The sequence below is a fragment of the Pan troglodytes genome, chromosome 19 (genome assembly GCF_028858775.2).
Source record: "Pan troglodytes isolate AG18354 chromosome 19, NHGRI_mPanTro3-v2.0_pri, whole genome shotgun sequence".
Lineage (NCBI taxonomy): Eukaryota > Metazoa > Chordata > Mammalia > Primates > Hominidae > Pan > Pan troglodytes.
Window position 1 is genome coordinate 21,604,772 of NC_072417.2, and position 26,417 is coordinate 21,631,188.

At 46.2% G+C, this 26,417-nt stretch overlaps 1 protein-coding gene and 1 non-coding gene across 4 annotated transcripts; both read left to right on the forward strand.

The window, feature by feature from the left end:
• The first annotated feature begins 2,101 nt into the window (after positions 1-2,101).
• On the forward strand, positions 2,102-20,982 carry LOC112207920 (uncharacterized). 3 transcript variants are annotated; one of them, XR_008540510.2, is made up of 4 exons: positions 2,102-2,483; positions 4,020-4,153; positions 12,921-13,176; positions 19,306-20,982. It is a non-coding gene; the product is annotated as an uncharacterized LOC112207920 (transcript). The 3 variants fall into 3 exon arrangements; XR_010152815.1 differs by lacking the exon at positions 2,102-2,483 and adding an exon at positions 2,726-3,263; XR_008540511.2 differs by lacking the exon at positions 2,102-2,483 and adding an exon at positions 2,894-3,020.
• Positions 20,983-23,385: 2,403 nt separating this feature from the next.
• Positions 23,386-24,910, forward strand: LOC134806930 (putative uncharacterized protein encoded by CRHR1-IT1). Its single transcript, XM_063798408.1, has 2 exons — positions 23,386-23,596; positions 24,399-24,910. Exons 1-2 carry the CDS (start codon positions 23,512-23,514, stop codon positions 24,782-24,784), a joined length of 471 nt encoding a protein of 156 aa, XP_063654478.1. The 5' UTR covers positions 23,386-23,511; the 3' UTR covers positions 24,785-24,910.
• Positions 24,911-26,417: the final 1,507 nt, after the last annotated feature.

Consider the following 26,417-nt stretch of genomic DNA (forward strand, 5'->3'; position numbering starts at 1 on the left):
CAGCTAATTTTTGTGTGTGTGTTTTTGTAGAGACGAGGTCTCGCCATTGCCAAGGCTGGTGTCGAACTCCTGGCTTCAAGTGATTCACCTGCCTCAGCCTCTCAAAGTGCTGCGATTACAGTCATGAGCCACCTCACCCCGCCAGTCAGGCTCTTAAAAAATCCATCATACAGGCCGGGCGCCATGGCTCATGCCTGTAATCCCAGCACTTGGGAGGCCAAGTCGGGCGGATCACGAGGTCAGGAGATTGAGACCATCCTGGCTAACACGGTGAAACCCCGTATCTACTAAAAATAACAAAAAATTAGTCGGGAATGCTGCGGACGCCTGTAGTCCCAGCTACTCAGGAGGCTGAGGCAGGAGAATGGCGTGAACCCGGAAGGCGGAGCTTGCAGTGAGCTGAGATAGTGCCACTGCACTCCAGCCTGGGAGACAGCGAGACTGTGTCTCAAAAAAAAGAAAAAAGAAAAAAAAATCCATCATATGTATTCACTAATTTAATCTTCACAACAACTCTAAAGGGTAGGAACTATTTTTTTTTGCCCCATTTTACAGATATGAGAGGCTGTGTTGAAGGTGTTTTCTGGGGTTGATTTAAATAGAATTAATAAACTCAGAAAAAAGATTCTTAATAGATAAAGGTGTTTTTTTGTGTGTGTGTTTTTTTTTTGTTTGTTTGTTTGTTTTTGAGTCGGAGTCTCACTCTGTCGTCCAGGCTGGAGTGCAGTGGCGTGATATCGGCTCACTGGAACCTCTGACTCCCTGGTTCAAGCAATTCTCCTGCCTCAGTCTCCCGAGTAGCTGGGATTACAGGCATGCGCCACCATGCCCGTGGTTTCACCATGTTGGCCAGGATGGTCTTGATCTCCTGACCTTGTGATCCGCCCACCTTGGCCTCCCAAAATGCTGGGATTACAGGCGTGAGCCACCGTGCCCGGCCTTGGCTTTCATTCTTGTTGTCCCATGGTTACCAGAGCCTAAAGAGGTAAAGAGGTAAGACCTATGAGGCTCTCACAGTTTTTTTTTTTTTTTTTTTTTTTTTGAAACAGGGTCTCACTCTGTCGCCCAGGCTGGAGTGCAGTGGCGCGATCTTGGCTCACTGCAGCCTCCGCCTCCCGGTTCAAGCAATTCTCCCACCTCAGCCTTTCCAGTAGCTGGGATTACAGAGGCGCGCCACCACGCTTGGCTAATTTTTTTTTTTGCATTTCTATTAGAGATCGGGTTTCACCATGCTGCGCAGGCTGCTCTCGAACTCCTGACCTCAGGTGATCCACCCGCCTTGGCCTCCCAAAGTGCTGGGATTACAGGTGTGAGCCACCGTGCCCGGCCTCTCTCATAGTTTTATTATTCTATTTTCCACAGACCCTTCCTCCCTTAATTTTCATGCCTCTTTAATATTGTTTCTTTTACCTCACTGACCTTCTTTTTCGTCCTCCTACCTTTTACTGTGGGTGTCTTATTACCCTTCTTTGGGAGTTTATCCTTTAGCATGTCATAGATCACTATCTTTAGGCAGAGGACCCTGCATCTTCTCTAGTCCTGATTGTCTACCCTCTCTCAAGTTCCATAACTTCAGTTGCCTCTGGGACACCTTCACTGGGTTTTACAAAACCCTGTTACCGGGAACTGAACATATTAAAAGCTAAGATTCCTCCCCAAATCTGCATGTTGCGCCAATTTTCCTGCCCAATTATCTTGTCTGTCCCCTGTTTTTGCGACCTTATTTAAACATTTAAATCCTTTTCTTTAAATTGGAATTTTGATGAATGGTGCAAAAATCAGTGGATACAAATGATATGCCGAGATATGGAAGTCTTCCGCCCACTGGTTCCCTAGGCACTCAGTTCCTCTCCCAGGAGGTAACCACTGTTGCCAGCTCTTAGAGTGATTTTTGATTCCTTCTTCTACCGGCTCTATCTCAAGTCCTTCCCTGTCTGTGAGATGTGTGCCCTTTCCTTTCCAGGCCCTAGTGAACTGATATCTGGTTGAGTTTATATATAAACATTTTTATGTGTATATTTTATATACATATATAACATCTCTCCCTATGGCCTTCCGGCCTGGAGTTTTCATCACGTCGCTTCCTGGATGAAGGAACCTCGAGGGGTGACGGGCAGGGGTTGGGGGTGATGGAGAAGAGAACCTAAAGGGGACTTAGGTAGGGGGTTCAGAGTGGCCAACTGGCGTGACGCTCTGTCAGGATTCCTATTCCTATTCCTCCCACCTCAGGCCCCCTTCTAGTCCTCTCAGCCAAAAGCCTCTCGTTTCCAAGGGCCGAGACAGAGACAGAGACAACGAGATACACAGAGACAGAGACGCCAAGGCACCAGCATCCCTCTCCCCCTTCTGTCCCGCCCCATCGCTCTGACGGACACCATTGCTCAGCCAATGTCGCTCACGATGTGCCCCTGAAGGGCCAATGAGCGCCAGAGGAGGGCGGAAGATTCCCCGCCCCCACTTCTAGGCTTGGTTGAACCGTGCAGGTAGGTCCGGGGCTGGGGGAGCTGCCTTTGGCACTGGTGCCCCTGGGGGTGGGGGCACGAGTGGGCCAGGGTGATGGTGAGGTAGAGGAGGTGTCCCCGACCCGACGAGCTCGAGGGAGCGGCCCGGCTGGGAGGCGGGGGGCCGCGGGGCCCGGGGAGCGGGCGCCGCCGAGGGCCCTGGAAGCGGCCGGGCTGGGGGAGAGGGGACGCGTGTGTGGGGCACGGGGACCCCCGCCCAGCGCCCACTCGTAGGCCTGGGACGCGGGCTGCCGGCCGAGTGGCCTGAGGGCCTGGCTGCCCGGGGGGCGGGCCGGGGCCGCGGCCGGGGGCGCGGAGCGGAGCTCGGGGCGCCAGGCCGAGCCGAGGTGGGACGGACCGACGCGGAGAGGAAGGGAAGCCGCATCCCGCGGGGCGCCCCTCCTGAAGCGAGCCGGGCAACGGCCGCGGGCGCCCCTGCCCTGAGCCCACCCCGCGCTCTGCCCTCCCTAACAATGGGAATGGGGCAGAAGGAGGCGCCCCACTGCGGGGAGGTGAGGGGTAGGTTTGGGACTGGGGTCCGCGGTGGGGGGAGGTGCGATCTCGGGCTCTCGCCTCTCCGCTCCCTCTGGCTCTGGAGTTGGGGGCCCCTGTGGGGCTCTGAAGTCCGCCTGAGACTTGGGTCAAGAGTCAAACTGTCGCCCCCCGCTCCTCCCCCAAAATCCGGTGAGCGGTAAGGAAAGTGATGCCAAGTCTTCGAAGCCTCAGTGACAAACGCATAGCAAGAACACATCCACTCCAGAGGTGTTTATTTTTTATTTTTATTTAAAAAGGGGTACTTTTCGACATTTATTTTTAAGAAGTGGGTGCTGTTATTTTTGTCCCTACGCGGGCAAGCCTCCATTTTAAGCGAAGCAGTAACTGGTTAAGCTGGAATTGTATACAGGCCCAGGACTTGAACGAGGATCCTACCAGAGGTCATTTAGTCCATCCTCCTGCCTCCAGGCAAATTTACCTTCCTCCCACCCTCAAAATTAAGTTGCTCGGTCTGCTTTTAACGATCTCTGGGGAAGAAGGGTCTTTTATTTGTTTCTAGTACTTCAGTCAAGAATAGGTTTTACTTTTCATGTGGAATTGACTCTGAAACTTAAGCATAATCTTGGGACAGTCGGGATGATTAGAGAGGTTTTACTTTACTAAATACAATTAAATGTGGCAAGGGTCTTTTTTTAGACGGTTAGTTAACAAATCACGTTTAGTGTTTATGAAGTACCCTGGAAAATTACTTTATTCTCTCTGGGATTTTGGCTAATTGTTTGATAAGCAATTTTACATTATCTAAAATACGTGTTACATATTTATTTCTCTTTTTATGTAAAGTATGTTTCTACACACATATATATGGAGACACACATTTGCCCTTTTCTAAAGGGGACTGTATTTTCTATACTTTTTTAGTGCGATGAGGCAAATAGTACTTCAAAATCCCTGCCCAGGTAGCTTAAACTATTTGCATCGTCTTGATTATTTTTTAGTCTAAATGAAAATCCTCTCTTTCAGATACCTTCTCGAAACAAAAGATTTTCCTACCTGCTTATACTTGGTAACCGAGGGAATTACTAAGACTTCTTGCTCATTTCTGAGTATTGTCTTTATATCCTGACACTATGAATGCTACTTGGATGCCTCTTAAGGTAAGATGTGTTATTTTTTCATTACCAGCCTCATTTTATTCATTTTTCTTTAGAATTGGGAATATTATAGTTTTTGAATTTGCTATTCTTCACTTCCTTTACCTGCCATTTCTCTTGCCTCTTGTGTTTGCTTCCTAGGATTGATTGGCTATATCTTACTTTGTATCTCTACTGTTCTTTGATTATCGGTGTGAATGTTTTAATGAAGTTCTCAAATTAACTTCCATTATAATGAAAGGCAGTGATCTTTTTAACTTTAAATTATGGCAACTTACATAGTTGTAAAATTATGTTCCGGTCTTAGGATGGGTTGGCAATTCAAACATCTAGGTCCACTTTTCAAACAGGTACTTTAGAGTCATAGGTACTAGGGTGTGTCCCACTCTTGCAAATCAGTAGCTGATTCATGTGTTACAAAAGATGTGTCATTAACCATTTGTTTACTCTGAAACTTCATATAGTATATTAGGGCATTCTAAGACCTGCTGGTTTACACGTATGACTCTTTCAGAGTCCTCCTGCTGCACCCCAGTCCTTTGTGTGACATTTCATACTATTTTTCTCAGCAGGTAGCACTTACACCAAGTTTTATTTCACAGGGTAAACCTCATTTGGACAGTGTGGACAGATGACCTTTAGATGAAAAAGCTCCCATTGATGTGGTTCTCCAGTCTCTTTGGCTCCTCTAATCTCTTGTACATAGATGGCCAAAGAACTCTCCATTAGGACTAAGCAAAGGGCAGAGCTTAAGACTTAAGTAGGTGGCTTCTTTGATTTTCTTGTGACTAAAAATACATTAAAAAAAAATTAAATAAAAACAAACAGAAAAGACATAAGGAGGGGATGGGAGGAAGGACAGAGAAGGATAAGGAGTCTTGGAAACCCTCCACCAGCTTCGCCTTTCTTCAGAGTTGGATACTAGCTTAGTTAAGATTGTTGGGTGCTAATCTGCTCTGTGGACTTCCAGATTGATGCAGAGGAGAAATCAGACAATAGTGCAGTGTGTGTAACCTAAATATCTGGACTTGTGGGAAATCTTAGGTCATGTAGGCTGAGTTCTCATCTTCATTTATGTTTCAGCTGCTATTGCTGGATAAGAGTGCTTATATTAATATACAGGAAGCCAAAGTGACACAGTTTTTCCAGCATTCTCCCTGTAGAGTTGGAGGGGTTGCATGGGGAATGCAACCAGAAGTTCTGAACCCGTTAAGAATCAGAGGACCTGTGTAAGAGTGTTTCGACTTAGCAAGTGTTGAGCCCCAGTGTTGGTGGCCTCTGTCCTCTTTAGGAAGCAGGCAAGGGGATTGAGATCAACACATTGGATTTCATTTTATAGTTTCCTAGGTTTTAACGAATGTATTTGGTACACAAAGCCCTACTTTTAAAGATATTTCCAGTGTTTAAGGTTTTACCTCTAAATCTCTCTGAACCTGGGTTGTAATACAGTAACCTCAGAAGTTCTACTAGAGGTCTCTGGCATGGCAGGAATAGAGAAAGGAAATCAGCTCCATATCGTGAGTTACCACCTGTTACTACTTAAGAATGCAGTTAGGTGGTTGCCTTAATATTATGTTCCTTACCAATCCTTTGCTCAGTGGGAAACATCTTCTAAGTGTAAACCAATTTTTGGGGGTAATGTTTTCTTCCTATTTTTATTACTTAGAAACCTTAAAAATTACAGTGTTCGTCTGGTCAGAAAAAAAGGTCCTTTTTGCGGGGAGGATAGCATTGAGTTTGTGGGCTGGAAAATAAAAGTGGGGAGAGGGAACTTTATTCTCTTTTTCATTGGTGAATATCCTTAAAACATTTCTAAGATGTAGTTTCAGATTGGAGCTACTTAATTTAAGTAAAAAGAAATGATAGGTTAATTAAAGTGCATATTTTGGAGCCTAAATGTTTATTTTATATAGATCTTATATTTTGTTTCCAATTATCTTATTGTAGAATGAACTCTGTCGTTCTGTCAGGCATTGCGTAAATGTTAGACTGAGTATGTGCTTGTTTCCATGCGTATAGAAAATAGCGTCACACTCACTCAGTCTTCACAAATGAAAATGCCAGAGGAGGCAAGTAACAAGGAAGAATAACTCCAAACCAAAACTCCTCAATTTAAGGCACTCTCGTTAATTAGAAGTTCTCATGGAAATTATTATTTATCCCTTTTTCTCTGTGTTAGGGGTCTGTACCTTTTTAAAGCCTGAATATTTCTAGCCACGACTAAGCAATGTCAGTGATGTTACTAGGGTCTAGTTGTCAGGGTTAGGGCTAAGGAGTGGGTGAGATGGGAGAGGAATAGGGAAAGGAAGGAGAATTGAGTGAGTTGGAGAAAAGAGTGAAATGAAGATGAGGAGGAGAGAAAAGATACAGGGTCTTTAGTGTGTAGCATGGAGCCATCATCAGTTGTCTCAGGTAGTTCTTAGGGCTGCTGGATGCCTTGTGTGCTAGACTGAACTATGGTGAAATGAAGTAAAAACTGTTCTTGACAAGCAAAACGAGAGAATTAAAACATAATTTAATATGATATAGAAAGATCTGCAAGGCAGACAGTTAAGTGATGAAAGCAAGATGCAGAACAGTATGTATGATTTGATACCCTTTGTGTTTTTTGGAAAAAAAAAACAGGAGAAAAAGATAATTTGCATTGGTGTATGTATGCAAAAAAAAAAAAAAAAAGATCTTTAGGGCTGGGCATGGTGGCTCACACGTGTAATCCCAGCACTTTGGGAGGCCATTGTGGGTGGATTACCTGAGGTCAGGAGTCTGAGACCAGCCTGGCCAACATGGTGAAACCCCGTCTCTACTGAAAATATAAAAACTAGCTGGGGCGTGGTGGCACACACCTGTAATCCCAGCTACTCGGGAGGCTGAGGCAGGAGAATTGCTTGAGCCCGGGAGACGGAGCTTGCAGTGAGCTGAGATCACGCCACTGTCCTCCAGCCTGGCTGACCAAGCGAGACTCTGTCTCAAACAACAGCAACAACACAAACCTTTAGAAGAATAAGTAAGAAAATGGTGGCACTGGTTACCTGTTAGGTCTAGGAATTGTTCAGGTAGAGGACAGAGTAGGAAGGAGACTTCTCATTGCATTATATCTTTTTACACTTTCTGATGTTTGTATCAGATTTTAAAAATTAAATAGAAAATTGAAAATTTTAGCTGGGCACAGTGGCTCACGCCGGTAATCCCAGCACTTTGGGAGGCCGAGGAGGGCGGATCATGAGGTCAGGAGATCGAGACCATCCTGGCTAACACGGTGAAACCCCGTCTCTACTAAAAATACAAAAAAATAGCTGGGCGTGGTGGCAGGCGCCTGTAGTCGCAGCTACTCGGGAGGCTGAGGCAGGAGAATGGCGTGAACCCAGGAGGCGGAGTTTACAGTGAGCCGAGATCGTGCCACTGCACTCCAGTCTGGGCGACAGAGGGAGACTCCGTCTCAAAAAAAAAAAAAAAAAAAAATTTTAAAGAACAGCATCTCAATCCTTCCTTTTCTTCTCTTTCTGTGTCTGGAAGTCAGAGAAATGGCAAGGGTTCTAACTGAGAGAATAGTTTTTTTGTTTTTGTTTTTGTTTTTTTGAGACGGAGTCTCACTCTGTCACCCAGGCTAGAGTGCAGTGGCGCAATCTCGGCTCACTGCAAACTGTGCCTCCTGGGTTCATGTCATTCTCCTGCCTCAGCCTCCCGAGTAGCTGGGACCACAGGCGCCCGCCACCACGCCCGGCTAATTTTTTGTATTTTTAGTAGAGACGGAGTTTCACCGTGTTAGCCAGGATGGTCTCGATCTCCTGACCTCATGATCCGCCCAACTCGGCCTCCCAAAGTGCTGGGATTACAGGCGTGGGCCACCGTGCCCAGCCGAGAGAATAGTTCTTGAACAGTGGTTGAGGGGATACACATGCAAAAGGGCCCATAATCTAGGACATGTGTTCTCTTGGAATCTTCAAGAATTTTGAATTTATAGATGTATATTTCTAGTATTGAACTGCAAAGTCAGGCATTAAAAAATTTAACTTGGCCAGACGCGATGGTTCACGCCTGTAATCCTAGCACTTTAGGAGGCTGAACAGGCAGATCGCTGGAGCACACGAGTTTGAGAACAGCCTGGGCAACATGGCAAAACCCCATCTCTACTAAAAATACAAAAGAAAATTAGCCAGGCATGGTGGTGTGCACCTGTAGTTGCAGCTACTTGAGAGGCTGAGGTGGGAGGATGGCTCGAGCCTGGGAGGTGGAGGTTGCAGTGAACTGTGATTGCGCCCCTGCAGTCCAGCCTGGGTGATAGAGCCAGACCTTGTCTCTTGTCTCATTAAAGAAAAAAAAAATTAACTTGTTCTTAAAGTTTTAGTAAAAACAGGTTTTCATTGTATATCCCCTTAAGTTAGCAATTAGATATAATCTCAGCATTCTTCTTCTTCTTCTTTTTTTTTTTTTTTTATGAGACAAGAGTCTCACTTTGTTGTCCAGGTGATCTTGGCTCACTGCAACCTCCACTTCCTGGGTTGAAGTGATTCTCCTGCCTCAGCCTCCCGAGTAGCTGGGATTACAGACATCTGTCACCATGGCCAGCTAATTTTTTTTTTATTTTTAGTAGAGATGGGGTTTCACCAGCTTGGCCAGGCTGGTTTTAAACTCCTGACCTCAGGTGATCCACCCGCCTCGGCCTCCCAAAGTGCTGGGATTACAGGCATGAGCCACCGTGCCCGGCCTAATCTCAGCACTCTTAACCGTGTGACTTTGGGCGATTTTCTTAATCTCTCTGAGATTCAGGTTCCTCCTTCATACTGGAAATAATAACACTTACTTCAGAGGACTTTTGTATTATATCTGTAAAGGACATAGGGCAGTGTTTGGCTCAGTGGACTACTACTGTTCTTATTGTAATTACTAATTTTTTTTTTTTTTTGAGTTGGAGTCTTGCTGTGTCGCCCAGGCTGGAGTTCAGTGGCACGATCTCGGCTCACTGCAACCTGCGTCTCCTGAGTTCAAGCAATTCTCCTGCCTCAGCCTCTCAAGTAGCTGGGATTACAGGCGCCTGCCAGCATGCCCGGCTTATTTTTCTATTTTTAGTAGAGACGGGGTTTCACTATGTTTGCCAGGCTGGTCTCAAACTCCTGGCCTCAAGTGATCCACCCGCCTTGGCCTCGCAAAGTGCTGGGATTACAGGCGTGAGCCACCATGCCAGCTCTTATTGTAATTACTGTTAATAATAGCTCCTCATACACTAGTGGTGAGAGAGAGGGCTCTGGCTATGTGATACTGGGTAAGCTCATTAACCTCTTAGAACCTCGGCGTCCACACTGTAAAAAGGGTATAATGATAGTACCTAGATCCTAGAGTGGACTTTATAAGGATTAAATGAGTTTATTCACGCAGAGTGTTTAGAACAGCACCTGGTAGGTACTTAGTAAACCTGAGCTGTGAATTTTCTTATGACATCTGTTTGCTAAGGCTGCTGCCACAGAGTGACATATGCTGAGTGGCTTAAATAACAGAAATTTATTGTCTCACTGTTCTGGAGGCTAGAAATCTAAGGGCAGAGGCATGCTTTCTCTGAAGCAACTGGGACAGGATCTGTTTCAAGCCTCTCTTCTAGCTTCTGGTGGCAGCATAACTCCAGTCCTTATGTAGAGTTCTCCCTGTGTGTATTTCTTTTGTTTTTTTAGACAGAGTCTTGCTCTGTTGCCCAGGCTGGAGTGCAGTGGCATAATATCGGTTCACTGCAACCTCTGCCTCTCAGGTTCAGGTGATTCTCCTTCCTTAGCCTCCTAAGTAGCTGGGATTACAGGCACGTGTCACCATGCCCAGGTAATTTTCTGTATTTTTTGTAGAAACAGGGTTTCACCATGTTGCCCAGGCCGGTCTTGAACTCCTGACCTCAGGTGATCTGCCTGCCTCGGCCTCCCAAAGTGCTGGGATTACAGGCATGAGCCACAGCACCCAGCCTAAATTTTGTATTTTTTGTAGAGACAGGGCTGCACCTTGTTGCCCAGGCTGGTCTCAAACTCCTGACCTTAAGTGATCTGCCCACCTTAGCCTCACAAAGTGCTGGGATTACAGGTGTGAGCCATTGCGCCCAGCCTCCCTGTGTGTATTTCTTTGTGTCCACAATTTCCCCTTTTTTATAAGGACAAGTCATATTGGGATTAGAGTCCTCTCTGATGACCTCATTTTAACTTTATGACCTCTTTGAAGATCCTATCTCTTTTTTTTTTTCAGAGTCTCTGTTGCCCAGGCTGGAGTACAGTGGGGTGATCTCAGCTCACTGCAACCTCCTCCTCCTAGGTTCAAGTGATTCTTCTGCCTTAGCCTTCCAAGTAGCTGGAGTTACAGGTGCTCGCCACCATGCCTAGCTAATTTTTACATTTTTGGTAGAGATGGGGTTTCACCACATTGGCCAGGCTGGTCTCGAACTCCTGACCTCAAGTGGTCCACCCACCTCGGCCTCTTAAAGTGCTGAGATTGCAGGCGTGAGCCACCGCACCTGGTCTGAAGATCCCGTCTCTAAGATCACATTCTGAGGTACTGAATGTTAGGAGTACTACATATCTCTTTTTTTTTTTTTTTTTTTTTTGAGACAGGGTCTCCCTTTGTCATTCAGGCTGGAGTGCAGTGGCACTTGGATCACTGCAACCTCCAGCCCCCCATCCTCCTGTATACTCTAAATCAGTGGTCCCCAACCTTTTTGGCACCAGGGACTAGTTTCGTGAAATATAATTTTTCCACAGAGCCGGGGGCCGGAGAGGGGGATCAGGGATAGTTTTGGGATGATTCAGCACATTGCATTTACTGTGCACTTTATTTCTATTATTATTACATTGTAATATATAATGAAATAATTATACAAACTCACTGTAATGTAGAATCAGTGGGAGCCTGAGCTTGTTTTGCTGCAACTAGATGGTTCCATCTGGGGGTGATGGGAGACAGTGACAGATCATCAGGCATTAGATTCTCATAGGAGCACGCAGCGTAGATCCCTCACATGTGCAGTTCACAATAGGGTTCACGCTCCTATGAGAATCTAATGCTGCAGCTGATCTGACAGGAGATGGAGCTCAGTTGGTAATGTGAGCCATGGGGATGGGACGCGGCTGTAAATACCGATGAGGCTTCTCTCACTCACCTGCTGCTCACCTCCTGCTGTGCAGCCCCATTCCTAACAGGCCCAGTTCTTAACAGTACTGGTCTGTGCCCCAAGGGTTGGGGATGGGGACCCCTGCTTTAAATCACCTCTAGATTACTTATAATGCTGAATACAACATAAATGCTGTATAAATAGTTGTGAAACGCTATTGTTCATGGAATAATGACAAGAAAAAAGTCTGTACATGTTCAGCACAGATGTAGTTTTTTTTTTTTTTTTTTTTTTTCTGAATAATTTCTATCTGTGGTTGGTTGAATCCATGGATATGGAACCCATGGATGTGGAGGGCCAATTCTATAGTAACAAGTCACTGTCTCATTCCTGTCCCTTAACCGTTCGGTTCCCCTCCCATAGACAACCTTTTTTTTTTTTTTTTTTTTTGAGACAGAGTTTTGCTCTTGTTGCCCAGGCTGGAGTGCAATGGCTCGATCTCGGCTCACTGTGACCCCTGCCTCCTGGGTTCAAGCGATTCTCCTGCCTCAGCCTCCCGAGTAGCTGGGACTACAGGTGTGTGCTACCATGCCCAGCTCATTTTTGTATTTTTAGTAGAGATGGGGTTTCACCATGTTGGCCAGGTTGGTCTCAAACTCCTGACCTCAGGTGATTTGCCCACTTCGGCCTCCCAAAGTTCTGGGATTATAGGCTTGAGCCACCGTGCCTGGCTGACAAACATTTTTATTTCTTGTATATCTGTCCAGACATATTTTTTGTATATACTGGCAGCTCTATATACATATATTCCCATTAAAAAACACATTAGTAGTATACTATTCATGTGTAAATATACTTTTTTTTTTTTTGAGACGGAGTTTCACTCTTGTTGCCCAGGCTGGAGTGCAATGGTGCGATCTCGGCTCACTGCAACCTCTGCCTCCCAGGTTCAAGCAATTCTCCTGCTTCAGCCTCCCGAGTAGCTGGGATTACAGGCATGTGCCACCATGCCCGGCTAATTTTGTATTTTTAGTAGAGATGGGGTTTCTCCATGTTGGTCAGGCTGGTCTTGAACTCCCGACCTCAGGTGATCCACCCGCCTCGGCCTCCCAAAGTGCTGGGATTACAGGCATGAGCCACTGCGCCCGGCTGTAAATATGCTTTTTGTAGGTTCTCTTAGTTCAGATGTAGGACCAGTCTGATGTTAGGTTCTTAGGTAAGGACCTATATAAAGATAGTATAAAATGGTACCTAATATTACAAAGCTTTTTTAGGAATGGCAAAGGGATAATATGGCAGCTTCCTCCCTGTCAGTTCTGCATTGGTGACTAAGGATCTCAAATTTCTAGATAATCTGGCTTGCTTAGTTACGACGAGAGACCAGAACTTGCTGATAGCATATGAAATCTTCGGGGGAGTTTTGAATGTTTTTCAGTTTTTAATCTGATATGATGTAGCAGACATGACATTGACTCACATGCAAGCCCCAAACATGCCGAAGCCGCGGGAGCTCTCTATCAGCCATAGTAGGCTGCTCTGGAGCCGTTGGTTCAGGCAGCTGTTGAGTGGGCCTGGGAGGCACGGAGGGAAAGGGAAGAGGGCCGGCACTGGTTTACTCTCCTAGACATAGTCGTGAAATCTCATGGTCAAAGGAAACCAAGAAGTCATCTTATCCTGCTACTATTTTCCTTCCAGGGTCTCTTCTGCAGGGTCCCCATGAATTGTGGCTGAAGTTGTGCACAAACAAGTATCTCCAGTGACAGGAGTGCCTTCTGAGGCAGCCCATTGCATCTTCATCTGCTGACACTCTGCTAGGCTGACTTCTGTAGTTTTCACCACTGATCTTCAGTCCACCTCACAGAGCTCTATAAAACGCTTGAATCCTCTTTACATCATAGACTTTCAGCTACTTGAAGATAGCCATCAGCCGCTACGTGACTCTTTGCTCCAGGTAAAATCTCCAGTTATAGCAGCTGTTCTTCATATGGCCTAGTGTCTAATGAATTTGCTCTCCTGGTCATTTTTTGAATTTCTTCAGTTTGCCCATGTCTCAGAGTGTGGGATCCAGCACTACCCATATAACGTTCCCAGGATGTTCTGACTGATGTAGAGTAAGCCTGGTATCACCCATGTCCTAGGAACTGAGACCCCGTCACTACTGGTGATGCAGCCTAGGATCAAACTGTTCTTTTGGCAGCCACTTCACATTTTTGTGTTAAGGGGTTACTCTTAGCCAAACACAAATTTTGTTTTGTTTTGTTTTTTGTTTTTTCTGAGACAGGTTCTCACTCTGTCACCTAAGCTGGAGTGCAGTGGCACGATCTCAGCTCACTGCAACTGCTGCCTCCCGGGTTCAAGCAATTCTTTTACCTCAGCCTCCCAAGTAGCTGGGATCACAGGTACGCGTCACCATGCCTGGCTAATTTTTGTATTTTTAGTAGAGATGGGGTTTTGCCAAGTTGGCCTGGCTGGTTTCGAACCCCTGACCTCAAGTCATCTGCCCACCTTGGCTTCCTGAAGTGCTGGGATTACAGGCCTGAGCCACCACACCTGGCTGACAGATTGTTGTTATCATTAATGTCACATGAACTACTGCCAAAGGCATCTCCCCTTCTTGTGCTTGGAGGGTGTGTTGGATGCCACCTGTGCCCCTCCCTGGAGATGCTTTTGGCCCCACAGCTTCCTCCAGCCAATGTAGCAGTGACTGGGTCTGTGCAGGTTTTGGTCACCTTCACTCAGGTGTGATGGGGTGGTGCCTTTCTTTGGCCTGCCCCAGGTATCTTTTACTTCTTGGGATGTATTTGATGCTATAGTATGGAATGCTGCAGAGACTTCCGGCACCAACCCCCTGGAGTTGGACTTTATTTCACAGGTTGAGGGCACCATCCTCCACAAGAATCCCCAACTTCAGCCACCAGCTGGCAACAGGTTTGGGGGTCCTCAGCCCACCCTCACTTCTGGCCAGATGGCTACAAATTTGGCGATTTCCACTACCCCCTCAGGTTTGATCACTTGTTAGAATGATTCACAGAATTCAGGGACATGCTATGCTTACAACTACAGTTTTATTAATTGATCAAAAAAGCAAAAGGATATAAATGAACCAGTCAAAGGGAAAGACACATAGATCTGGGAGGACACCAAACGCAAAGCTTTCATTGTTCTCTCCCCATGGAGTCAGGGGCTGTTAACCTTTCCAGCACATCGATGCGTGACAATGTATAGAGTATTGCCAACCAGGGACGTGCTCCTGAGCTTCAGTATTTGTCATTTTTATTGGGGCTTCCTTGCATAGGCACGATTGATTGAATCATTGGCCATGTGACTCAAACTTTAGCACCCTCATTTCCCCAGAGGTGATCTTGTTAGCATGCACTATCTAGGGGCCCACTCTGAGTCACCTTGTTAGCATCAACTTAGAGGTGTGGGCCCGCCATGATAACAAAGATACTGCTGACCAGGCGCGGTGGCTCACGCCTGTAATCCCAGCACTTTGGGAGGCCGAGGCGGGCGGGTCACAAGGTCAGGAGATCGAAACCATCCTGGCTAACATGGTGAAACCTTGTCTCTACTGAAAATACAAAAAATTAGCCGGGCGCGGTGGCGGGCGCCTGTAGTCCCAGCTGCTCGGGAGGCTGAGGCAGGAGAATGGCGCGAACCCGAGAGGCGGAGCTTGCAGTGAGCCAAGATCGCGCCACTGCACTCCAGCCTGGCGGACAGAGCCAGACTCCGTCTCAAAAAAAAAAAAAAAAAAAAAAAAGATACTGGATACTGCTATCACTCTGAAAAGTCCAAGGGTTTAGAGGCTACCTTCTAGAAACTGGGGACAAAGACCAGCCAAATTCATTACTATACAGATGCCCATAGGAATCTCTTGGTGTTCATACCAATGTGACCCAGAAGTATGGGTGGCCTAACACCTGTTGAGTTGTTCTTGAGCAACAGGGAATGGGTACTGAAGGATACTTGTTTCCTCTTTTGTCCTCTGGGTGGACAGTTCTGACAGGCATTTGATATGGCTTCTTAGAATGTCCAACAACGGTGAGCAGTGGTCCCATAGTGGGGGCCCAGCTTGATAAGTCATCCTTCTATTGTCTGTCCCTCCTGCCCTGTTTTACTCCCTCAGCCCCTCATTCCTGCTCTCTGGGATCACTTCCCAAAGAAAGTACCTGCACTTAAGCTTTTGTCTCAAGTTTTGCTTTAGAGGGCTAGCCCTAGAATGCTTTTATTATACTAAACTTTACATGTTTTAAAAAACAATGTTTTGGCCAGGAGCAGTGTCTCACGCCTATAATCCTAGCACTTTGGGAGGCTAAGGCAGGCGGATCACCTGAGGTCAGGAGTTCGAGACCAGCCTGACCAATATGGTGAAACCTTGTCTCTACTAAAAATACAAAAATAAGCAGGGTGTGATGGTGTGCCTATATTCCCAGCTAATCGGGAGGCTGAGACAGGAGAATTGCTTGAACCCAGGAGGTGGAGGTTGCAGTGAGCCGAGGTCACGCCACTGCATTCCAGCCTGGGCTGCAGCGAGACTCCATCTCAAAATAAATAAATTAATTAATTAAAAAAAAGTTTTTTTCCCTGACGTGGAAATTAAGTGATTAAAAAATGAGACTAACTTTTTCAGGATATATTCTTGTTGTTAATATGGTGCAGGGCTGTGATGCTTCTGCAAAATGTGAGTTGAGTGTATAGCAGGCCTCCTAACTCTAGAGATGATGTATCCTTCTGTATCGATTGCCTTTGTGAAGTCACACACATAAGCAGGGAGAAGTCGTGAAGATACATAAACAGCTGCGTTTTCCAGGCTCAGATCACTAACATGCTCGTGATTTCTTTCTAGGTCTGATTTTTATGGTTGACAGTAATGACAGAGAGCGGATTGATGAGGCCTGGGAAGTGCTAACTTACTTGTTAGAGGACGATGAGCTCAGAAATGCAGTTTTATTGGTATTTGCCAATAAACAAGTATGTTGTTATTGGCTTTCTGAATGCTGGAACTGAAATTTACTGCCAAATGTCTCACTTGTAAATACAGACATTTAAATGAGATGTCTGCCTCCCTGTCTCCAGTACCAACCATAATATCTCCCACCATCTCCTTGCTAGAATGTCTTTTTTTTTTTATTGAGACAGAGTCTCACTCTGTTGCCCAGGCTGGAGTACAGTGGTGTGATCTCAGCTCACTGTGACCTCCACCTCCCGGGTTCAAGTGATTCTCCTGCCCCAGCCTCCCAAGTAACTGGGATTACAGGCATGCGCCGCCATGCCCACCTAATTTTTGTATTTTTAATAGAGACTGGGTTTCACCATGTTGGCCAGGCTGGTCTCGAACTCCTGACTTCAAGTGATCTGCCCACCTCGACCTCCCAAATTGCTAGGATTACAGGTGTGAGCCACCGAGCATCTACTAAGTTCCAGACTTGGTTTTAGGCTTAAACCAAGACAGATAAAGTCCTTGTGTTCTTGGAGTTTACGTTGCTAGGGGGAAGAGAGTCAACCAATAAATAACATGAAATGTGCCAGGTGTGGTGGCTCATGCCTGTACTCCCAACACTTTGGGAGGCTGAAGCGGGGGGAATCACTTGAGCCCAGGAGTTCAAGACCAGCCTGGGCAACATAGTGAAACCCCATCTCTACGAAAAAGTACAAACATTAGCTGGATGTGGTAGCATGCACCTGTGGTCCCAGCTATTCAGGAGGCTGAGGTGGGAGGATCACTTAAGCCTGGAAGTTTGGGGCTGCAGTGAGATGAGATTATTCCATTATGCTCCATCCTGGGCTACAGAGTAAAATAAATAATAATACGTGTCAAATGGTTTTTAAGTGTTGTGGAAGAAGCAAAAGCATAGTAAAGGGGCAGGGCGGGTGTGGGAAAGACTGGGAATGCCTCTCTGATGAGATGACATCTGAGCGGAGACCAGAAGGCCGGGAGGAAGGGAGCCACACAATTCTAGGAACAGCATGGCAGCCAGTGCAGCTGGAACAGAATGAGCCGGGGAGAGAGAGAGGAGATGAGATTGAATCATATAGGCCTGTTTTGGAGGAGGAAAAGGGCTTGTACATAAATGTAAAACAGTAAAAGAAATATGGGAGGAAGACCAAGCGTAGAACTATCCAGCCTCAGGACTCTGAGCTAAAGTAAGCATGAAAAAGAAGGTAGAAAGAACCACGTGGAATTGTACCAGTCTGAGATGACCACCGTCACATTCTGACATCCTTCCTTCACTTTCTCTTCCATGAGTGCATTCATTATGTAATTGTGATCATACTGTTGTGACAATGTTGCATCCTGTCTTATCACTTTAGATTTGTCAAAATCATTGTCTCTTGTTATCCAACTCTTTGTAGACCTGATTTTAAACGGTGGATGGATCATCATTTGTACAACCGTTACTCTCACTGTTCAGGTTCAATGTCAGTCCAGAGTTTGCACAGTGAACATATGACTATTAAAGAAAGAAAATGACTCTGGAGGGTGTGTGTGTGTATGTGTGTGTGATTTTTTTGTTTTGTTTTGTTTTGAGACAGGGTCTTACTCTGTTGCCCAGGCTGGAGTGGAGTGGTGCGATCACAGTTCACTGCAGCCTCGAAGTCCTGGGCTCAAGTGATCCTTCTTCCTCAGCCTCCCAAGTAGCTGGGACTGCAGGCATGTGCCACCATGCCCAGATAATTTTTTAATTTTTTTGTAGAGCTGAGATCTTGCTATGTTGCCCAGGCTGGTCTCAAACACCTGTGCTCAAGCTGTCCTCCCACCTCAGCCCCGCAAAGTGCTGGGATTATAGGTATAAGCTACCGTGCTTGGTGCCTCTGTTGTTTTCAATGATGAAAACAGAATGTTCTCATGGTATAAATATGCATACAGTTCAGAATATTCAAGTGAAATATTCTAGTGCTACTATTCATTGTTAAATTTATTCTTTCTCTTTCCAGAGATCCAACTTTATCTGCCTGTGTAAGCAATTGTATGATTATGTTCTTTCACTTAGTATATCTTGGAAGTCCTTCCATATCAGTACATCTACAGCTACTTTATTTAATTAATTAATTAATTAATTAATTTATTGAGATGGAGTTTCACTCTTATTGTCCAGGCTGGAGTGCAATGGCGCTACCTCGGCTCACCGCAACTTCCGCCTCCTGGGCTCAAGCAATTCTCCTGCCTCAGCCTCCCGAGTAGCTGGGATTACAGGCATGCGCCACCACTCCTGGCTAATTTTGTATTTTTAATAGAGACGGGGTTTCTCCATGTTGGTCAGGCTGGTATAGAACTCCCAACCTCAGGTGATCCGACCACCTCGGCCTCTCAAAGTGCTGGGATTACAGGTGTGAGCCACCGTGTCCAGCCTTACTTTGTTCTTTAATGCTGATTTATTCAAATTTAGTTTGAGCTTATTCTGTGCCAAGCACATTTCAAGGCACTTGGGATACATCAGAGGACGAGATAGACCAAGATTCCTGCCCTTGTAAAGCTTGCATTCTAGTTAGGGGAGACAGATAGATAGTCAATAATAAATATACTTAAATAAGTAAATGTCGTGATGTAGTAATGTATGGTGAGTGCCATATTGAAAAGATGGAACAGACCACTTCGTTGAGGTCTCCAGTCCAGGAGGCTTTGTAGACCATAAGGACTTGGACTCCTATCCTGAGAGAGGGGGAGCTGTTGCAGTTTTGATAGAAGAATGATTCAATCTGATTCACCGATGGCTGGGTTGAGAATAGGCTTCACGGGAGCAAGAGCAGAGAAGTAGGGAGGACAGTTAGGAAGTTATTTCAGTCATCCAGGTGAGAAGCGATGTGGTGTCAGATCGCGGCGACAGCTGTGGAGTTAGTAAGTGGTCAGATTCTGGATACATTTTGATAGTAGAGCCATTAGGAGTTCCTGACAGATGGGCTGTGACATTGAGAGAAAAAAAGTAAGGATAATTTCAAGCTTTTTGGCCTGAGCAACTGGAAGGTTGGAGTTGGCCATCAACAGAGAAGACTGTGGGTTTGGGCACGTTTAACAGGGAAGAGCATATTTCGCTATATGGATACAACAGTATACATTGACTTTTGAATGTTCTTTTTCAAGGATCTCCCTAATACTATGAACGCGGCAGAGATAACGGACAAGCTCGGCCTCCATTCCCTCCGCTACAGAAACTGGCACATTCAGGCTACTTGTGCCACTACTGGACATGGGCTTTACGAAGGCCTGAACTGGCTCGCCAACCAGTTCCAGAACCAGAACTGATCAGAAGGATCTATTCTTTGTGCCTTGTGGCCACATCAGCTAGCCTCTGCTGTGTGCACGTGTACGTGTGTGCTGGGAGTGGAGGCAGCTTTCTCACGGTGCCTTATCCATGCCATAAGAAAAGCAGTGTTACATTTTAAGAAACCCAGTGTTAAGTTTTAAACACCACCTTCCATTTCAGTAGCTTTGATGATCATTTTTGCAATTGATGGAGAAGTCCAGAGGGCTTGCTGGTGCTCGAAGGCCAGAGCGGGCTTCATGGAGGCGAGTTGGAGCGGGGACTGAGTTCAGCTGTTGCAATCCTGCTCTGGCGTCTGGAGTCCTGTTAGTCTTTGGCATCCTTTCGTAAAAAGGAAGGAATTGTCATTCTTTTTTTTTTAACCATATTTTTACTGTACCTTTTCATGTTTATTTATTTTTTATTAAAAAAATTTTTTTTGAAACAGCCTCCCACTCTGTCGCCCAAGCTGGAGTGCAGTGGTGCGATCTCAGCTCACTGCAACCTCCGTCTCTCGGGCTCAAGCAATCCTCCCACCTCAGCCCCCTGAGTAGCTGAGACTACGGGTGTGCACCACCACACCTGGCTAATTTTTGTATTTTTTGTGGAGACAGGGTCTTGCCATGTTGCCCAGGCTGGTCTGTAACTCCTGAGCTCAAGGGATCCACCCACCTCAGCCTTCCAAAATGCTGGGATTACAAGCATGAGCCACTGCGCTACTGAGAAATCGTCATTCTTTACCACCACTGCTGCAGCTAGCAGCTCACTCTTCAGTGCTTTAAGCAAATGATCCTCAGGAAAGAAAAGGTATTTGCTTATTGCAGGTGCAAAGAGGCTCAGATTGGAACTTTTCCCTGAAGCTGTATTGTAGCCCAGAGTTCCTGATGTAAGATGCTTTATTTAAAGACATCCGTGAGCTTTTTCACTGGCATATCAATACTTCATAACACTAGGAAGGTATCCAGCCTTTTCCTTATGCTAGTTCCTTCCCTTATTTGCCAGATGGGGACCCTGTGGGGGGAGGTGACCCAGTGTGAGGCCGAAGCTCTTTCCCAGAGCCCCACAGGCCAGTGGAGGGTCGTGTTTGTGCTCTGGGCATCACCGTCTTGGGTCTCGGTCCCCTGCGACTGCAGCTGCTACATCCCTGCTCTGAGATAAATGTTCTTCCCATGAAGCAGACGGTTCACTTTTGGGATGGCGCTGTCCCCAGGTTTGGCTGTCTCAGTCCAGATGATGTTTGGTTAGTTTCCATTCCCAGAACCACAAGCCTTTGAGTTCTGAAAGTTTGTGACAGAATCAAGAGGCTACTTTGGGAGATGTGAGATTCCCAGCCCACCTGGTATTGCCCTCGAGTTAGTGGTAAATTTTGCTATGGAAAATATCTCTTGTCAAGACCAAGCTCCGGCGCATTGCCTCCCTCTTTTGGATGGCCATGGCATCTCATGAACCACTTGGAAATGTGTTTTATGTTGTTCTCCAAATATTAATAAAAATATCCCGGAGAGGAGGTTCACTAAGTAGCCTAGAGCTCGTTTGTCCAGGCAATTGTTGGCCATATTAGTACCTAAGCACTTCTATTTAAACTTCTTCTTCTTTTTTTTTTTTCTTTTTGAGACGGAGTCTTGCTCTATCACCCTGGCTAGAGTACAGTGGCGTGATCTCGGCTCACAGCAACCTCTGCCTCCCGGGTTCAAGCGATTCTCCTGCCTCAGCCTCCTGAGTAGCTGGGACTACAGGCGCCCGCCACCACGCCCAGCTAAATTTTGTATTTTTAGTAGAGACAGGGTTTCATCATGTTGGCCAGGCTGGTCTTGAATTCCTGACCTCAAGTGATCCACCTGCCTCGGCCTCCCAAAGTGCTGGGATTATAGGCGTGAGCCACCACGCCTGGCCTATTTAACCTTCTAAAACTACTTTTTCAAGAAATATTTATTCAAATTATAGAAGATTGGCCAGGCACAGTGGCTCATGCCTGTAATCCCAGCGCTTTGGGAGGCCAAGGTGGGAGAGTCGCTTGAGCCCAGAGTTTGAGATGAGCCTGGGCAACATGGCGAGAACCTGTCCCAAATTTAATATAATAAATTTTAAATAAAATAAAATTTTAAAAATAAAATTAAATAAAAAATTATACAGGAGGGCCATGTCAGGTGAATTTTAACTGAAGCAAACCTTATTTATTCATAACAATGAAGTTGATATTACTAGGAAAAAATTTCATTCCATGATAAATGTGTGGTATCATGTTTTTCTTTAAAATATTGAATTTAAAGAATGTTCATTGCAATACTGGCAACTAAGTCCAGATTTGCTTTTTAACCATGGAGTAATTTCTGAGAAATATTTGTTTTATTTTATTTTATTTTTTTGAAACAGAGTCTTGCTCTTGTTGCCCAGGCTGGAGTGCAATGGTGTGATCTCTGCCTCCTGGGTTCAAGCGATTCTCCTGCCTCAACCTCCTGAGTAGCTGGGATTACAGGCGCCCTCCACCACGCCCGGCGAATTTTTGTATCTTTAGTAGAGACAGGGTTTCACCACGTTGGCCAGGTTGGTCTTGAACTCCTGACCTCATGATCCGCCTGCCTCAGCCTCCCAAAGTGTTGAGATTACAGGTGTGAGCCACCGCACCTGGCCTCTGAGAAATATTTAGATTGTACGCCTCAAATGGGCAGGGACTGTGTCTTACACTTTTGTATTTATGCTACAGCTTACCTAATACAGTGCCAGGCCTCGTTAAACACTTATTGATTGCTCAGACAATAAAGAACTTGCTTTGGAAGGAGGAGAGGATAGTCATGTGCTTCTGAATGTACTGAACTTCTTGAAATCTCTTTCCCCATCAATTTTAGCAGAGTTTCTATTGAAACTCCTAGGGTGTGTTTATGGAAGACAAACTGAGATGTGCTGTCCCAGCCTTAGGCCCTGGCAGTACGCCTTTGCCTTTTCACGGCACACCCACTACAGCCTTTCCCACACTGTGACACTGGAGCTGGTGAGTCAGAGTAAGTATAAGTGGGGAGCACTTTTCAGTACAGTAGTTTTGAGGAAAGACTTGGGTCTCTGAAAGCCATGTTTGCATCCCTGCCATGTCCCTCACTGGCTGCTAGCCTCAGGCCACTGACTCTTAGCCTCTGTATGTCGGAGCCTCAGTTTGCTTAACTGTTAAATGGGGATACTGATACCTGCCTCATAGAGTTATGAGGATTGTCTCCTACCTTTGAATGTCTTGCTCCGGTGTTTCCCTGGAGATATCTTGTCCAAGTATGAACAGCAGTGCTGGCCACAAACTCATCAGCATTATTATTATTATTATTATTATTATTATCATCATTATTGAGACAGAGTCTCACTCTGTCACCCAGGCTGGAGTGCAGTGGCACAATCTCAGCTCACTGCAACCTCTGCCTCCTGGGTTCAAGTGATTCTCGTGCCTCAGCTGCCCGAGTAGCTGGGATTACAGGTGTGCACCACCACATCTGGCTAATTTTTGTATGAGTAGTAGAGACGGGGATGCACTGTGTTGGCCAGGCTGGCCTTGAACTCCTGACCTCAAGCGATCTGCCCGCCTCGGCCTCCCAAAGTGCTGAGATTACAGGCGTGAATCACCGCACCTGGCCACTTTTAAAACATTTCTATCACCCTGAAAAGAAACCCTGTACCCTTTAGCAGTCACTCCTCATTTCCCCCGTCCTCCGCAGCACTGGGCAACCACTAACCACTGACCTACTTCCTGTCTCTAGATCTGGTGGAGATGCTTTTTAAACTTTTTTTTACTACCCTATGGTCCCTGAGGAGCATTACACTGAGAAGTTTTCTCCTATTTTGTCTTTCATTCTCCGCATCCTCTTTTGTTCTAGTGCATGGCATGGGAAGCCCTCTCTAGGAGGATGCTGTGGCCACACAAGCACTAGACGAACCGCTGGAGTAGGTGACTTCCAAGGTGTCCTGATGTAGTAGCTATTAGACAAACTCCTGCATTTGGCCAGTAATTAGCGTGCTGCTGCACATTGCCACTAGGTGGTGCTGCTGCTCCATCCCAACTAACCCACATGCATCCCTGGCTGGGGTCAGCCTTGGGGTTTCCCAAGTGTAGAGGAATTCATCTCTGTGCCTGTGGTAATGGCTGGACACCAGGAGAGACCCAGAAAACAGGGATATTCCTAGAAGAGAAAGGCAAAATAAGCACTCAGAGCAGAGGACATTTGAGTGTCAATAATGAAGGTGGCAGCAGTAATCATGGCTATCATTTACTAAAAATAGTGGATATTGGCCAGACATGGTGGCTCACACCTGTAATCCCAGCATTTTGGGAGACCAAGGTGGGTGGATCACTTGAGGTCAGCAGTTCGAGACCAGCCCGGCCAACATGGTGAAACTATCTACTAAAAATACAAAAATTAGCCAGGTGTGGTGGTGCACGCCTGTAGTCCCAGCTACTCGGGAGGCTGAGGAAGGAGAATCACTTGAACCTGGGAGGTGGAGGCTGTAGTGAGCTGAGATCGCGTCACTGCACTCCAGCCTGGACAACAGAGCAAGACTGTCTCAAAAAAAAAAAAGTAGATACTGTGCTAGTCACTTGATACACATCATCTCTGATCTTTGCACTGAGCGAGGCATGTGTATTATGTCTGCATTACAAAAGGGGAAAAATTAAGGTTCAAGAAGATAAAGTCACCAGGCATGGTGGCGCATGCCTGTGATCGCAGCACTTTAAGAGGCTGAGACAGGCGGATTGGTTGAATCCAGGAGTTCAAGACCAGCCTGGGCAACATAGTGAGACCTCATCTCTACAAAAAAATTAAATTAGCTGGGTGTGGTGGTGTGTGCCTGTAGTCACAGCTCCTCGGGAGGCTGATGTGGAAGGATCACTTGAGCCCGGGGGATAGAGGCTGCAGTGAGATGAGACTGAGCCATTGCACTCAGCCTAGGCAACAGAGTGAGACCCTGTCTCAAAACAAAACAGAAATAACAAAAAATAAGGCAACTTGCTGGAGGCCACATGGCTGTGAGCCAAATACAGGTCTGGGTTATCAGGGCTCACATACTTCTAAGTACACCCTACTGCCTTGGAATCTGCTGAAGACCAAGCCCCTGCTCCCAAGCCATGGCAAAAGAGGGAAGGAAGCAAAGGTGCCCAGTGGGGACAACTCGGGGAGCGGCGAGGTGCCCAGGGCCCAGGAAGGCCAAGCAGCATGTGGCAGGGCAGCATCAGGTGACTCCCAAGAAGGAATGAGGAGAGGATGTGAGGAAAGAGCCACAGCACAGAGGCCTGCTGTTAGGTCAGCGGAAACCACGGCCCATGGGACCTGGATCTACCCTTGATGCTAACAATGTTCTTTGGGGAAAAAATCTATAATCACAAAGTTTCTGCAACTGGACTGTAGTCATGGTTGCAGAACTGTATAGATTTACTAGGAACCATCAAATTGTTCACTTACAATGGGTAAATTGTACAGTACATAGGTTATCCCTCAGTAAAGCTGTATGAAATTTATAGTCATGAAACCAATAGTGACAAAGGAGCTGGGTAAGTAGGTCTCAGCTGTTCTGTAGGCACTTTGAGAAGAGGAAGAGTAGCATCTCGGTTTTAATAAAAGAAAGCCTGGCCCATGGCGTCCAGCTTCTGCTTGAATACTTTCAGTGCCCGGGAACTGAGTATCTCAAAGCAGCCCACTCCGGTTTAAGAGAACTCTAAACCTTAGAATGTTGAAATACATCATTATTATTCTAGTACTGCTGTGAAAAATAAATGTCTTTGTTTTGCCACATAACATTTCTCTGAGAGCTTGAGGACAGTTATTGCATTTTCCCAAGTCATTTTTATCTCAGACAGAATTCCCTGATGACCTGTAGGTTTTTTGTTTTTTTGTCTTGTTTTGTGTGTGTGTGTGTGTGTGTGTGTGTGTGTGTGTGTGTGTGTGTGTGTGTGTGTGTTTTGGAGATGGAGTCTCTGTCGCCCAGGCTGGAGTGCAGTGGCATAATCTTGGCTCACTGCAGCCTCCACATTCCGAGTTCAAGCAATTCTCCTGCCTCAGCCTCCCAAATAGCTGGGATTACTGGTGTGAGCCGCCACACCTGGCTAATTTTTGTATTTTTAGTAGAGATGGAGTTTCACCACATTGGCCAGGCTAGTCTCGAACTCCTGGTTTCAGGTGATCCACCCTCCTCGGCCTCCCAAAGTGCTGAAATTACAGGTGTGAGCCATTGTACTTGGCTCTCCTTGTGTTTTTTACAGGACAAGATTTCCAGCCTCTCCCATTCTCCCATTCTCCTGGTAGCTCTCCAGGAGCTACCCCTTTGATCTGTCCACATCCTTCTTAAAATGTGGGGACCCATGGGGAACCTGAGATTCTGCAGATGCCAGCCCAGTGCTGTGTGGTTAACAATTTGGATCCTAGCATTAAGATCCCGGGTTCAAATCCGTGCTCCACTGTAGGCCAGCTGTGTGACCATGGTTAAAAACATCTACCTTTCTGAGCTCTAATGTCATCATCTAAGTTATTGTGAGGATTGTACTGACCCACACTTTCTATCTGCCCAATCCCTTGAGGTGGGCTCAACCTGGGTTGGCAATGGTTGGGCAAGGGAGAGCAATCCAAACAGCAAACTGTCACACTGCTGATAAGCCAAGCAGAGACACAGCCACCATTAGGAGAAGGGGCTCTTCCATCTCTATCTATCAGGCTTTTCTGTCATGGAGCTGTAACCCCTGGTAAAGGAGGTGAGGAACTTGCTGGGGGGAGCACACAAACACCTGCTGATGTGCCTGACTTGGATACCCAGGAAGTTGCTGGCTTTCTCTTCCTTTCCCCAACATTTTTATTTGTTTGTTTGAGGCAGAGTCTCGCTCTGTCACCCAGCCTGGAGTGCAAAGGCGTGATCTTGGCTCACTGCAACCTCCGCCTCCTGAGTTCAAGTGATTCTCCTGCCTCAGCCTCCTGAGTATTTGGGACTA

What these genes read in the sequence shown, in the direction of transcription:
- LOC134806930 (XM_063798408.1), top strand. Translation starts at nt 23,512, where the DNA reads ATGCATCCCTGGCTGGGGTCAGCCTTGGGGTTTCCCAAGTGTAGAGGA. An exon ending in TGGTAATGGCTGGACACCAG is followed by an intron (nt 23,597 to 24,398) that starts GAGAGACCCAGA and finishes CTAGGCAACAGA; the next exon opens with GTGAGACCCTGTCTCAAAAC.